The 14,443-nt window shown below is 44.2% G+C and overlaps 1 protein-coding gene across 3 annotated transcripts in view; it reads left to right on the plus strand.

Annotated features, from left to right (window-relative positions):
• The first annotated feature begins 573 nt into the window (after positions 1-573).
• Positions 574-14,443, plus strand: part of DDX6 (DEAD-box helicase 6) — a 32,524-nt gene continuing 18,654 nt past the window's right edge. For 2 of the 3 annotated variants that reach the window (XM_080642983.1, XM_080642984.1), the window contains exons 1-4: positions 579-680; positions 3,086-3,557; positions 7,445-7,508; positions 8,810-8,914. In XM_080642983.1, the coding sequence (XP_080499109.1) occupies positions 3,358-3,557; positions 7,445-7,508; positions 8,810-8,914 (369 nt within the window). In that variant the 5' untranslated portion in view covers positions 579-680; positions 3,086-3,357. Of the gene's footprint in view, positions 681-3,085; positions 3,558-7,444; positions 7,509-8,809; positions 8,915-14,443 lie in introns of all 3 variants that reach the window. The other variant, XM_080642985.1, reaches the window with a different exon arrangement.

The following is a 14,443-nucleotide window of genomic DNA, read 5'->3' on the forward strand; positions in this document are numbered from 1 at the left end:
GCCGACCCCTGCCGGGGAGCTGGGGAACCCGGGAGCCGGGAGGCCGGGGACCCAAGAGGCGACCGTGCAGCGGTGCCGGAGCGCTCGCCATCTTGCGCGGAGAAGGAGCCGCCGCCATGCGGGGGGGCACAAGAGTAAGGCGGGGAGCGGCGGGCCAGGACGGGTGCCGGAGCGAGGCGGCCAGTGGCCAGTGGCGACTTCGGCGGCGGCCTGAGTGCGGGCAGCGGCGGAATTGGGGCCGCAGACCTGGGGTGCGGTTACCACGCTGGGCCCGGCCGGGGGACGGGACTGGGGATGCGGGGCGGGCTGGGGATGCGGGACGGGGCCGGGGGGCCGGGGGGCCGGGCGGGGCCTTGCTAAGCTGGCGGGGCGGGGCCGGCGGCGCGGGGCGGGGCCGGCGGCGCGGGGCGGGGCCGGCGGCGCGGGGCGGGGCCGGCGGCGCGGGGCGGGGCCGGCGGCGCGGGGCGGGGCCGGCGGCGCGGGGCGGGGCCGGCGGCGCGGGGCGGGGCCGGCGGCGCGGGGCGGGGCCGGCGGCGCGGGGCGGGGCCGGCGGCGCGGGGCGGGGCCGGCGGCGCGGCGGGCGGGGCGGGCGCTGGAGCCGAGGAGGAAGGAGCGCCGCCATTTTGGGAGCTTCGAGTCAACAATAAAGGGCCGGGGGTGCGAGCGGAGCGGCCTCGGCGGTAGGACTCGGGCCGAGCCAGGGAGTTGGGTGAAGGGCGGGGGTAAGGTCGGCGGCGCAGTCGGGGCTGCAGGGAGCCCGTCGCCGGCGTGGGGCGCTCAGAGGCGGCGGCCTGAGGCCTGGACGGGCCAGGGGAGGAAGGCAGGCGGCAGCTGTGGGTCGGGGTGCCTGAGAGGAGTCGGATACGGGATGTGGTGCGCGGCGGGGTCCGCGAAGGAGCGGGCCACGGGTTCGGAGGAGCTTTCTAGAAGCGGGAGAATGAGGGCCATGGGGAGGCCAGGACCCCGGACCACGATGGAGGTGACCGGGTACGAGGCAGCCTCCGGGGGCGGCGGGGGTGCAGTGGACCGGCAGCTGCTGGGCTGGAATAAGGCCTGGTAGGTCGGTAGCGAGGGTGTTGCTGGCGCCCCCGAGTCGTGGAGGAAAGGAGGGCTTTTTGGTTAAGGGTTTCTCTTTGGGGCCTTATAGGAAACTCCATATTGTTTCCTACTCACGGAGCTGGTTCGGTCCCTGCTCTTGTTGCGCAGATAGGATTGCAGGGCCCCAACCCTTGTGTGTTTATGATCACGGGGAGCTGACTTGGACTGTGGGTATCTTTTGGCGGGGGAGGAGTGGACAGGGAGAGCAAGAAATAATTGAATTATTATCTTACAATTACGAGGCTCAAATCATCGGCTTGCGTCTTTCCTTATTGCTTGCTTACTCCCCTTTCTCTCCTTCACCCCCTTTCCCCTCTTCACAATAAAACCAGTCAGTCCAGCTAGCAGGCCCACCTTGGAGGAGCTGCGTTGGGGATGACGGGCACTGTTTGGGGAGTAAAACTGTCAATTGCTAACTACAGCCAGGGAAGTGCTGTAATTAACTCAGCGTGGGGTTCCTCCCAGCGAATCTACGTTTCCTTCGAACTTTTGAAAATGTAGAAATATAAGTTGCAAATCTAAGTTGGGAAGGGGTAGGAGGAATATTTCCCTTTCTGAGACAGTGCAAGTTTCGGTTTTAATTAAGAGGGACGCAGTTCTCGCTCTTGGGATCTGAAATCTGTCTTACGCACATGATGGATAGTAATGATAACATTTAATTTTTGGAGGTTGCCCTCTTCATCCTGTTCGTACTTTGCAAACAAGTTTTCTGGTGCGAACTACTGATATTGTTGATCATAATATAAACCTGTCACTATAGGATACCATTCACTGCCTTGAACAGAAACTAGGTAACTGTTGACCACGATCTGCTTAAGAAGTTAATCAGATTCTGGGAGACTTTGAAATAATACCTCTTTGTGTTTGCGATAATCAGGATTTGCTTGTGAGCAACTTTCTTTTTTTAAGGCATAAGTATTTTAGAAAAATTTTGTTTGAGAAGCCGTGGAGTATGACAAAAACAACACTAATTAATAAGCTTGTGTATTTTGGGTAAGGAGGTAAAAAGGAACAAACCCAACAGAGTAGGCATTTATTTTCTGTCTGGCCTTTGTAAATTTTTTATTCACTTCATTTTAATATATGAATTCGGTTTTGGGAATAATTAAAAATGGAGGAAGTTAACCACCTTCATATGTTTATATATTATAGATTTCAGAGAGGAAGGGAGAGAGAGAAACATCAATGATGAAAATCATCAAAAGGCTGCCTCCTGCACGCCCCCTACTGGGGATCAGCCCCCAACGCTAGCATGTGCCTGGTCCAGGAATTGAAGCATGACTTTTGGATTCTGATGCCGCTGCTCAACAACTGAGCCACACCAGCCAGCTAACAGTTTTTTTAGTATTCAAATTCTTGGCTATTTTCAAGCAAAATATTGTGACATGTAGACGTGTATATTCCTGCTTCAGTTACTGTTTTACAGGACAAGAACTTAAGGAAAATGCATTTTTCTTCATAAAGTTTAATTTCTGCACTTGAAATTCATAAGGTTACAAATGGGTTTTATATTTCTAAAAGCATAAAGTTAAGTCAAAAGCTTCTATAGCTCGGAGGATTCTCAGTTGCTGTTAGAAATAGAAGAAATTTGTCTTGCCTTGTACATATGTAGATTTACTCTTAAGTTGTGAGATACTTATTTGAGTTGTGACGCAATTAAGTGGAATGAATCATTGACTTTTAGAAAATTCAGGGAGGAAACTGAAGAGAAGATACTGTCACTTGAGAACTATTGCTAATTTAATTACAGTATCTTTATACTAATATTTTCTGGGTTGCTTTGAGCTGACAATTTAAAAGTTTGAGATTGATTTCATTGTGGGTTTTGTTTTGTGTGCAGTTCATCTTTTTGTGTCTATTAGCCTGGCTAATGATGTGATCTAAGTGCAGTTGTATTCTTAATTTTTTAATTTAAAAAAAAGTGTTAGGGGAAACAGTTTTTTCTAACCTTCCTGTGTTTGCTAACTTAACTTTTTCTTTGTTTCAGATTGAAGTGAGTGAATTCATATATATAACCAAACCTCGTTAGAGAACCTTTAAAAAAATAAAAAGTTGATTCGGTGCATGAGAGCAAGTTACTGCTGCTTACTGTTCAGAGACTTACAGGTGCTTGCCTGCATTGCAATAAAGGACTCAATATTGAGCAAGACTTATATTTATCTCTTCATTTTGGAGAGCCTAATAAACTGTATTACAGTTTCTCTACTGATTTTCAAAAGTTTTGAAGTTTGGAAGAGACATCTGTACATTTAATACAGCATGAGCACGGCCAGAACAGAGAACCCTGTTATAATGGGTCTATCCAGTCAAAATGGTCAGCTGAGGGGCCCTGTGAAGCCCAGTGGTGGCCCCGGAGGAGGGGGCACACCAACACAGCAACAGATGAACCAACTGAAAAACACCAACACAATCAATAATGGCACTCAGCAGCAAGCACAGAGCATGACCACCACTATTAAGTAAGTGTTAGAAGAAATAAACATACTTGGGGGGACCAAGGAGATTTCTTTTTATTACTTTGTTAATGACTATGTATACTTTAACCGTTTTGATTGTAAAGGACAGATGACTTTGTTTTATGGCCAGTAGGTATTTGCAATAGAATAATGTATTTCTGTCATAATTCAGGTTTATTAAGTAATGAATATAGGTACAGATGATATATATTAATTTTGTATAGGTTATATTTTAAACATTGCTGGCTTTCATAATTAGCTCAGATTCATCTTGTTTTTGTCAATATGATTTTTCCCTAGTATAACTGCACCATGTCCTAGTTTAAATGACATTTAAAGTCAATTTGAAGTTTCTAATATAAGGACTTGCCCTGCCTTCTTACCTCTAAATGTACTCATAAAATTCATCCATAACTTTATTTATTTATTTATTTTTTCAGTTTTTGCAGCTTAGCTTAAAATTTTTTGGTTTATAAGCTTTCTCCTGTTACACACACACACAAAATAACACACAGTCAACTATAGGATCTCAGGATTTTGAACTCTGGGAAACACACCTCTGAATAGCCCCAATTCCCCTAGTTGACTAAAAACTTAAGAGCCTCATCTGACTACGGAATATGTTTTCTTTCAAATCTGTAAGATTGTAGGCAGCCATTTTTTAAGTGTTCACTATACATTATTTGAATGGTAAATATCGCTCTAAAGATTCCATTAAAAGAAAATTAACATTTAAACTTGACTCATTTGAGGTTTGGCTTTGTTAAGAATCTAGCCATATAATTGATTTAACCTCTAGAAATATTCTAAGATGATGAAACAGGTTCACTGAACTAAAATATTTTGTGTTACAATCCAGATATTTTCCATGCTTTAGAAGCACTTCCTAAAGAAAAATGGCTTTTATAAGATAACAGGATATCATATAGATGGTCACTGCTATGTGGTTCACTAGTGACTTATAAGAATTTCCAATAGAATTGATTTGGTCACTGGGAGAATTGTCATTAATGCATATTCTATTATTTTTAAGGTGAATGCTTTAATTAGAATATTTTCTGAATTGTATTTTGTCTTGATAAACTATGAATAGGCTAGCAAAATTTAGGCTATTTTTATTCCTTAAAAATAGAAACATAAATCTATGTTATTCTAATTTGAGACAACAGTGGGCTTTACTTTTGCTTTTCCGAGGATTAATGGTTTCTTTTCAATTCTGTGGCTTCTTTAAATCATAGTTCAAGTGTCATCTCTTCCATGAAGGCTTCTAGATCCCATCAGCTGTTCAGGACTCTTCTAATACCGCTATCACTTGTTTTAAGTAGTTTGGTTTCTAAATTCCTTGTGGACAGATTTTGCATTGTATCCTCCGTACTTTTATTAACTGTTGAATTTGACAGTGTGGTAGGCTGGCCTAGTAGGATGTTCAGCTGACATATTTTTGCTTAGAAACTTTGCTGTGGTATAGGTTGAGGTAGAAGGTTTTAATACCCTTGGAAGTGGTAGCAAATAGGTACCTTTCTTAGAGTATCTCTGATTATATGGAACCTAGCTTTAAGTAAAATAAGTGTTCATCTTTCTAAATCAAGACTTGAAATGTTTTGGAGGCTCTGATTATGAGTGGCTATAATGAAATCAATGAAAACATATCTTTTCCCCCCCATTGCTATTAGAGAGTGGAAAGGAGGGAAGGAGGGAGAGAGAGAGAGAGAGAAACATCAATTGATTGGTTGCCTCCAGTACATGCCCCCACCAGAGATGGGGAGCGAACCCCTAACCCAGGTATGTGCCCTGGACCGGAAATCAAACCAGAGACCCGTGGGTTCCCCAGGGTGAGGCTCTGACCACTGAACACCACCAGCCAGGGCAAAAAACTTATTTTTTAAAATATATTTTCTTATTTTTATTGATTTTAGAGAGGAAGGGAGATGGAGAGATAGAAACATCAATGATGAGAGAGAATCATTGATCGGCTGCCTCCTGCACACCCCCTACTGGGGATCCAGCCCGCAACCCAGGCATATGCCCTTGACTGGAATCGAACGCAGGACCCTTCAGTCTGCAGGCTGTCGCTCTATCCACTGAGCCAAACCAGCCAGGGCAAAACTTATTTATTTTAAAGACAGCACTGTTGAAAAGCATTGTTTGCCTTATTGCCAATTTTTTTTCCTATTAGATGCTTTGGATATTATAGTAGAGGTTTTTGCCTGGCCTAAAAGAGATTTTAAAAATTATATATTTTTTGTTTTTTAACTGTATTCATAGTTTAAAGCAGTGGTTGCCAACCAGTGGTCCATGAGGTCCGAAAGGTTGGCGACCACTGGTTTAAGGAAACCTTTGGAGCAGCAGTCGCCAACCGGTGGCCCGAGAGATTTGAAAGGTTGCAACCGCTGGTTTAAAGCATACCTGGTAAAAAAGATTAAGAGAGAGATTCATTAACATAATATTGAGTTCATTTTTTTTCTTTTTTTTTTAAAGGAGTTTTTTTGTTTGTTTTTATATTTTTATTGATTTCAGAGAGGAAGGGAGAGAGAAACAAACATCAATGATAAGAGAGAATCACCAATTGGCTGTCCCCCGTCTCCCCCCCCCCCCCCCCCCCGCAGGTCTCCCCCACCAGGGACCAAGCCCAACTCTGTGCTGATTGCCTTATGTAAATTATCTGATATAATTCTTAATCCGTTGTATATATGAGAATGGAAACTTGGAAAAGTACCTGCTGCATGGTCAAAAAATAAATGGTAGAGTCAGGGATGAAACTGGAGTCTTTAGTGTGTTTTTTTGTTTTTTGTTTTGTTTTAATTCAGAGGGGAACAGAGAGAGGTAGAAACATCAATGATGAGAGAGAGTCATTGATCAGCTGCCTCCTGCACGCCATATGCTAGGAATTGAGCCCACATCGAGGCATGTGCCCTGACTGGGAATCAAACCGTGACTTCCTGGTTCATAGGTGGATGCTCAACCACTGAGCCACTCCAGCCGGGCTGGAGTCCTTGGTTTTAACTAGTATCCAGAAGTTACCAACTCAAATGGCTGTGCCAGATGAGAGGATACTTGCCCTCTTTAAAAGGTCAGCTGCTTGATTTTAAACTCAGTTACTATGCTCTGTCAAACTATTGCCATGCAGAAATTTGGAACCAATGTTGCTAAAGCTTCCAGTTTTACAGGAAAAGCCAGAATCTGGACTTTTACACAAAATTTTCTAATTTTTTAATATTGGTAACTAGCTTAAATTAAAACACATACATGATATGTTTATCTCTGTTAACTATATTCTTTATATATTAGATTTTTAAAAATTGATTCTAGGGGGGAGTAGGAGAGAAATATTGATATAAGAGAGACAATGATCTGTTGCCTCCCACAGGCAGTCAATCAGGAAATGAACCCACCACCTTTTGGTGTGTGAGATGATGCTCTCCAATCAATTGAGCCACACAGGCCAGGGCTGTTAACTATATTCCTAAGTAAATGGCAATATATTAAACTTACTCTGCTTTTTATAACTTAACTAGAGGCCTGGTGCATAAAAATCGTGCACTGGGGAGCGGGGGAGGCCTAGCTTGGCCTGTGCCCTGTCACAGTGCAGGAGCCCTGCAATCAGTTGCCCCAAAGAGGTAGGCGGGAACCTTGGGATGTGCCTCGCAGAGCCACGGGACCCCTGGCCTCGCCATGCGGAGCAGTGGGACCCGCCTCCACGCCATGCACGCAGCGTCAAGCCCCTGCCTACCCGCGTGCGCCCACTGCACACGCAGCCTCCTGGTGATCGCTCATTATGGCATGGACCACATAGGCTTTTATTAATAGGATTATAATTGAGATGAATTATCTTTGTATTAGAATATGATGTTATGAATTCTCATACTTCAGTTTTACTACATTCTCTCTAGACCTGGTGATGACTGGAAAAAGACTTTAAAACTCCCTCCAAAGGATCTAAGAATCAAAACTTCGGTAAGTTGATTGTAAAATTTAACTTAAGATGGTGTGGAAACTCTAAAAGTGAAGTAATCCTTTATGATCCTATATAATAAAAGGCTAATATGCAAATTGTCCCCTTGACTGGGAGTTTGACCAGGGGATGGGCCAGCCGGCCAACCTCCCATGTCCCCTCCCCCTGGCCTGATTGGACTGGACCCAATTCGTGCATGAATTCGTGCACTGGGCCTCTAGTTAATCCTATATAATAAAAGCCTAATGTGCTAAGTATCCAGTTGTCCAGTTGGCTGTTCAACCAATCAAAGCGTAATATGCTAATGATATGCTAAGGCCATTCAACTGCTCGCCATGACGTGCACTGACCACCAGGGAGCATATGCTCTGAATGGTAGGTTAGCTTGCTGCTGGGGTCTGGCCGATTGGGATTGAGCGAGACGGGCTGGACACACCCTGGAGCCCTCCTATGGTCCCTCCCTGGCTGGCCAACCTCCCACATCCCTCCCCAGCCCTGATAGTGCACCAGTGGGGTCCCTCGGCTTGGCCTGCACCCTTTTGCAATCTGAGACCCTCAGGGGATGTCGGAGAGCCTGACGGAGAAATGAGTGGTCTCTATGATGTGCACTGACCACCAGGGGGCAGACACTCAATGTAGGATATGCCTCCTGGTGGTTAGTGCACTCCCACAGGGGGCGAGGTGCTCTGCCAGAAGCCAGGAGTGCAGCGGCAATAGTGGGAGCCTCTCCCGCCTCCACGGCAGTGCTAAGGATGTCCCGACTGATGGCTTAGGCCCGCTCCCCCTGGAAGTTGAAAATGGTTAGTTCTCTTAGCCCAGTATTTTCAACCAAGAGATATTTAGCAATAGCTACAAATATTTCTGGTTATCACAGCTGGGGAAAGGCTACAAGACAGCCCCTTACAGCAGTGAATTTTCTGGCCCAAATGTCAATATTGCTGAGCTTGAGAAGCCCTGATTTTGACTAGGCTATTTGTAGGCAATGAGGGTTTGATTTCATATCTTGGATTTTAATTTCACAGCATGATTCTTATAGTATTCCACCTGTTCCTTAGAAGAATATGACCACAGAGTGGCCTTTCCTCCAAACACAGTTTTTAAATGGCCTGTGTCTGTTAGAGAGTGGTTATTCTTCAGGAATAGTTGAAATACAGATCAGGACAGAGCTAATCTGCATATATTTATACCTTAAATGGGGTAGATAAAGAATTAGTTTCTCAGACAAACATGCTTAAGCACGCTAACTAACAAAGGAACACAGTTGTACTTTATTCTTTTATTATTGTTTTGTTTGGTTGACAAGGATGTAACCTCCACAAAAGGAAATGAGTTTGAAGATTATTGTTTAAAGCGGGAGTTACTGATGGGAATTTTTGAAATGGGCTGGGAAAAGCCATCTCCTATTCAGGTATGTTTCCCCTTTTTATCACGTGTATAATGTTATGAGTGAATAATTATGTACTTATCATCTATGGGAATGATAATATGAATCAATATTTCTCTTTTGTGTACCACACCCACACATATATGCACATATATGCACTCTTTTTCCAAACCTTCCCCCCCCCCCCCAAACTTCTTAAGGATAAGTTACAAAATCATGGCCATCACCTCTAAATATTTCAGTGTTTCCTAAGAATAGAGATACTCTGTTATATAACCTGTTGTCATATCTACATTAATACAATTTTTTTTTGCTGTGTCTCTTAAGTCCCCCCTTTTTTAAAAAATCTCTTTATTAATACAATATTCCTATCTTATCATTTGTATTCTAATTTTTAATTGACACGAAAAATGTCCTTTTTAGCATTTTTTTCTCCTTGGTATAGAATCCATCCTAGGATTGGGTATTTCATATAGTTATGTCTCTTTAACCTCCTTTCAGCATTTCCCTGGTCTGTTTTAGTCTTTTATGATTTTGATATATTAAAAAATATAGCCCCCTTTTTAAAATAGAACATTCCTCATTCTGGGTTTGTCTCATGTTTCTATGTGATTAAAGTTAATACATTCTTAGCCAAAATACTGTAGAAATCATGCTATGGCCTTCTCAGGGTATCACATTTGGAGGTGTATACAGTGTCTGTTTATTTCTCATTGGTGATTTTAATTTTGATTACCCTGTCAAAGTGGCCTCTGATTTTTCTACTGTATAATTGCAGCTTTTTTCCTTCTTTGAAATTTATAAGCAGTCTATAGAGATTACTTTAAGATCATACAGAGATCCTACTCTTCATCAAAGTTTCTCCTAGTCTTAGCATCCATTGATGATCCTATCTTTGTTGGATTATGATGAGTTTCCAACTCTAGGACTCCTTTGGCTTTTTAAAGAGCCTTCCCTATCTCTTCCTTATGCGCGCGCGCTCGGGTGTGTGTGTGTGTGTGTGTGTGTGTGTGTGTGTGTGTGTGTGTGTGTAGAATCAGTATGGAATCATGAATTCTTCTTTTTCCAATGATATTTTTGTGCTCAAATTCCCAGATTTGAGCTCCTTTGTGGTTCTTTTGTAACGTGCCCCCTTTTCTTTTTCAGATAGACTATTTTTATTTTTTTTATTTTATTATTTTTATCAGGTTTCTTTTCTTTTTGTTTAGTTTTTAGTATTGAAAGTATTACATATGTCCCCTTTTTCCCCCCATCTACCTCCTCTAGCCCATCTCCACTCCTGCCATGTATAGACTATTTTTAGAGCAGTTTTAAGCTCACAGCAGTTGAATTGATAGAGATTTCCCATATGCCCCGTCCCCACTTATGCATAGCACCTCCCTCCCCCGCCCCCCCCCCCCCGCCCATTATCAGTATTCTCTGCAAGAGTTATACATTGTGATACATTTGTTACAACTGATGACTTACATTGACATGTATCATCCAAAGTCCATAGTTTACCTTAGGGTTCACTCTTGGTGGTGTACATTCTATGAGTTTGAACAAATGTATAATGACATATATCCACCATTATGGTATCATACAGAGTTGTTTCACTGTCCTAAAAAATCCTCTGTGCTCCACCCTTTCCTCCCTCCATTTTTCTTGAGCACTTCGTTTTTGGCACATCATGAAGCTTATCTGTACCTACCCTGCCCCAGTCTTGGAATCAGCCATTTCTCCAAGGAACCCCAGTTCCAATTAGTGGGGAATAGGGTTAGAGGTCAACATCTGAACACTAGGTGCACTCTTTGTTCCTTGGCCCCTTCAGTGGAAGTAGCAAGGGAATATACAGTATGTATGCATGCATGTACATGCATATATGTAGACATAAACATGCAGTGTACATATGCAGATTTGATAAACATGACTGTTGTCTTTATGTAACTTAAAACTGTTACATAAAACTGCACCCAGGCTTTAAGGACAATCCCCTATTATATCATTGAGCACTTTTTCATTAAGCAAACCTTGAGTGACCTAGAAAGTGTTAGATGCAGGATGTTGTGTTGAACAAGGCAGAGAGGGTTCCTGCCTTTACAGTCTGTGAAGCTTATTGTACAGATAATTTAGTGTAATACTACTTTCTACTCAAAATTGCACAAATATGTAGCCATTTGAGGAAGATGGGACAACCTGGAAGAAGAATTGATCCATGTTCTAAGCACAGAACACTAGGCTAGTGATTGCCTAGGGGTGACAGTATGCCTTTGTGGACAAAACGAAAGAAGTTTATTATGGCTAGAGAAAGTGTCAAGATAATGTTATACATAATCAGATAGGCAATGTGAATGTGGATATTAAAAATATGTAAACTACTTTTCTATAATGTAGTTCATGTTAATGTATTTTATCTGTAAGGATAAAAAAAGTTCTGAGAGCTCTTCTGTAGGGTCTATGTCCTTCAACTTTGTATTTCTGGTACTTAGCAAGGTGCATGCAGGAAACAGGCCCTCAAAAAGCATTTAGAAAGCTTTGAAATTATGGTTAACATGTCGGCAGGCGAACTTGGTCTAAACTGCTTAGAGAACTGCTTAAGAACACTATAGATTTGCAAGTAGGCTGCCCAGGTTGAATCCCAACTCCATTGCTTTCTTAGTTGATTGAGATATCTTCCTAAGCCCTGGTTTGCTGGCCTATAAAATTGATAAAACATATACCAGAGGGCTCTTGTGAAGATTCAGTGAGGTGATGAATGTTAGTAAGCTTAATACAGTGCCTAGTATGTGATAAATGCGTAAGAAATGTTATGGGTTATTGTTCCATATAATAGTTTTATTTATTGGTTCATTAAGCAGACCCTTGCTGGCTTCTATTTTCCACCTTTGTATTAAATTTTAAAATTGACTTTGTTATTTGCACTCTCAGTGTTGGTATAGCATATAGGCAATTAATTCTCCAGCCACTTAGCCAAAGTATTAGATACCTGAGACTACCATTCACATTGCCTTTTTCTTCACTATTATTTTGCCTGACAATTTGTGGAAAACAGCAATGCCAGAGTCTATCATGTGGCTGAGGAGATTGGCTAGACCAGTGGTCGGCAAACTCATTAGTCAACAGAACGGCAAACCGTGGCTTGCGAGCGAGCCACAGTTTGCTGACCACTGGGCTAGATTATTGATACATTGGGGTGGGGGAGATGTAATACCTCAGAAGGAAGCTAGGGATCTACTAAGAAAAGGAAATGGATACTAATGTAACAAAAATACATCATGTATATATACTAGAGGCCCAGTGCACGGGGCCATGGCTGGGGGCCAAGGGATGGTTGGCTGTGGGAGTGCACTGACCACCAGGGAGCAGCTCCTGCGTTGAGTGTCGGCCTCCTAGTGGTCAATATGCATCATAGTGACTGGTTGACTGGTCATTGAGTCATAACAGTTGCTTAGCCTTTTATATATAGAGAGAGGGCTTTTATAGAGAGAGAGATTAGATCAGTCCCTAGACCCTAGATCAGTGGTCGGCAAACTCATTAGTCAACAGAGCCAAATATCAACAGTACAACAATTGAAATTTCTTTTGAGAGCCAAATTTTTTAAACTTAAACTTCTTCTAACACCACTTCTTCAAACTAGACTCGCCCAGGCCATGGTATTTTGTGGAAGAGCCACACTCAAGGGGCTAAAGAGCCGCATGTGGCTCATGAGCCGCAGTTTGCTGACCACGGCCCTAGATCATGGACTTGGAGAGCTAAGGTGGCATGATTCTGCCATCATCAGACCTAAGGTTGTGGGATTGTTGGGCTAAATTCAGATATAACTCAAATATCATACAATTCACACATTTAAAGTATACAGTTCAATGGTTTTTAGTATAGTCACAGTTGTGCAATCAATACTACAATTACTTTTAGAATGTTTTCAGCACCCTAAACATAAACTCCTTTAGCAGTCTCTCATTTTCCCCTAGCCCAGTGGTCGGCAAACTCATTAGTCAGCAGAGTGGCAAACCACGGCTCTAGCCATAAGCAGCTACTAATCTATTTTCTGTCTCTGGATTTACCTATTCTAGACATTTCCTATAAATAGAATTATACAATATATGGTCTCCTCTTTTGGCTTATCATATTTCCTTAGGGGTCATCCATGTTGTAACATTATATCAAAACTTCATTCCTTTCTGTTGAGTAATGTTCCATTGTATGGCTATACCACATTTGGTTTATCCACTCATCAGTTGGTAGGGTTGTTTGCACTGTTAGCTGTTATGAATAACTAGAGGCCTGGCGCACGAATTCCTGTACGGTGGGGTCCAGCCTGCCCGTCCCGGGCGAGGGAACGCGGGAGGTTGGTCAGCCGGCCCTGCCCCCAATCTAGGTGGGGTCAGGGCCGGCCTGGGGGAGGGGCCTGGAGAAGACCCACTGAGCTGGAGCTGAGTGTGGGCCCCAGGCTTCCCAGGGAGGATGGCCTCAGCAAGGAAACACCAGAAGGCTCTGCAAACAGGCCCTGAGCTCCCTTTGGCCAGGCGGACTCAGAGCTGGGGTCTCTGTGTGTACATTAGACTCAGCCCGACACTTGCCTTTGTCTGTTGGTCAAATCCATTGCATCGAAAAACTTGTTCCCCTTCTTCTCTTTGAGCCCTTTCAACAAATACAGGCCAATTGGAAGATACGGGTCCCAGTGGCAGAGCCAGGCCCCACAATCACCCGGAATTTAGGCTTAAGACAACTGGGTAGCAATCTCCATGGAACAGAACACAGTTTTAGAATCTTAATTCTCCCCTAAAATGTGCCCAGCTGCTCCTCTTTAGCCAGGATAGACTGAACTAAGGAACCAAAGACTGAGTTTTCTTTGAGGTGGGATCCACCAGGAGCTGGCTGGTGGCAAGGCCCCTCATAGGTGGCTGCCTTCCCCCCAAGCTCAGTGTACTCTGAGCCGATCCATTTCTGGTGGTGCCGGGTCCTGGGCTGCTGGTCAGGCAGCAGGTTCACAAAGTTTCTCTCCGCCACCTTCCTGGCCTCCTGAGCAGTACCTTCCGGCCCGGCGTGCCAGGCGGCTTTCGCTAGAGCCAGGACTCGGAGGGCAAAGGAGCTGGACCCGCAGGTGGCCAGGCTGTGCTCTCCCACCCCGCTTCTCAGTCTTGCTCACGTGGATTGGGCCAAAGCCTGCTGCCCGAGACTGGCGCCACGTGGGGAGGGTCGCAGCGGGGAGAGGGGCACTCTGACTTGCCAGCCTTGGTGACGATCATCTCAGTGCCCAGCTGATTGAATTTGTCCCACAGAGCCTTCATCTCAAGCTGCACGCTCACGCTGGCCACCTTTGCGTTCTTCTTTACCGGTGCCTTGGCAGCAGCTGTGCAACTGACCCTGGGGCCCTCGGGCTCGGCAGCGGCACTGGTGGCCCCCTGTGACTGGTGTGTCATAGCGACCGGTCGATCTGCCATAACCGTCGCTGGGCTTTTATTATATAGATGCTGCTGTGAACATTAATGTACAAGTTTTGTGGGGAGATGTTTTCACTTTGGGGGTTATATATCTGGGAGTGGAATTGTGGGTTCATATGTTAATGCTCT

Source organism: Plecotus auritus (assembly GCF_963455305.1).
Source record: "Plecotus auritus genome assembly, chromosome: 9".
Classification (NCBI taxonomy): Eukaryota; Metazoa; Chordata; class Mammalia; order Chiroptera; family Vespertilionidae; genus Plecotus; species Plecotus auritus.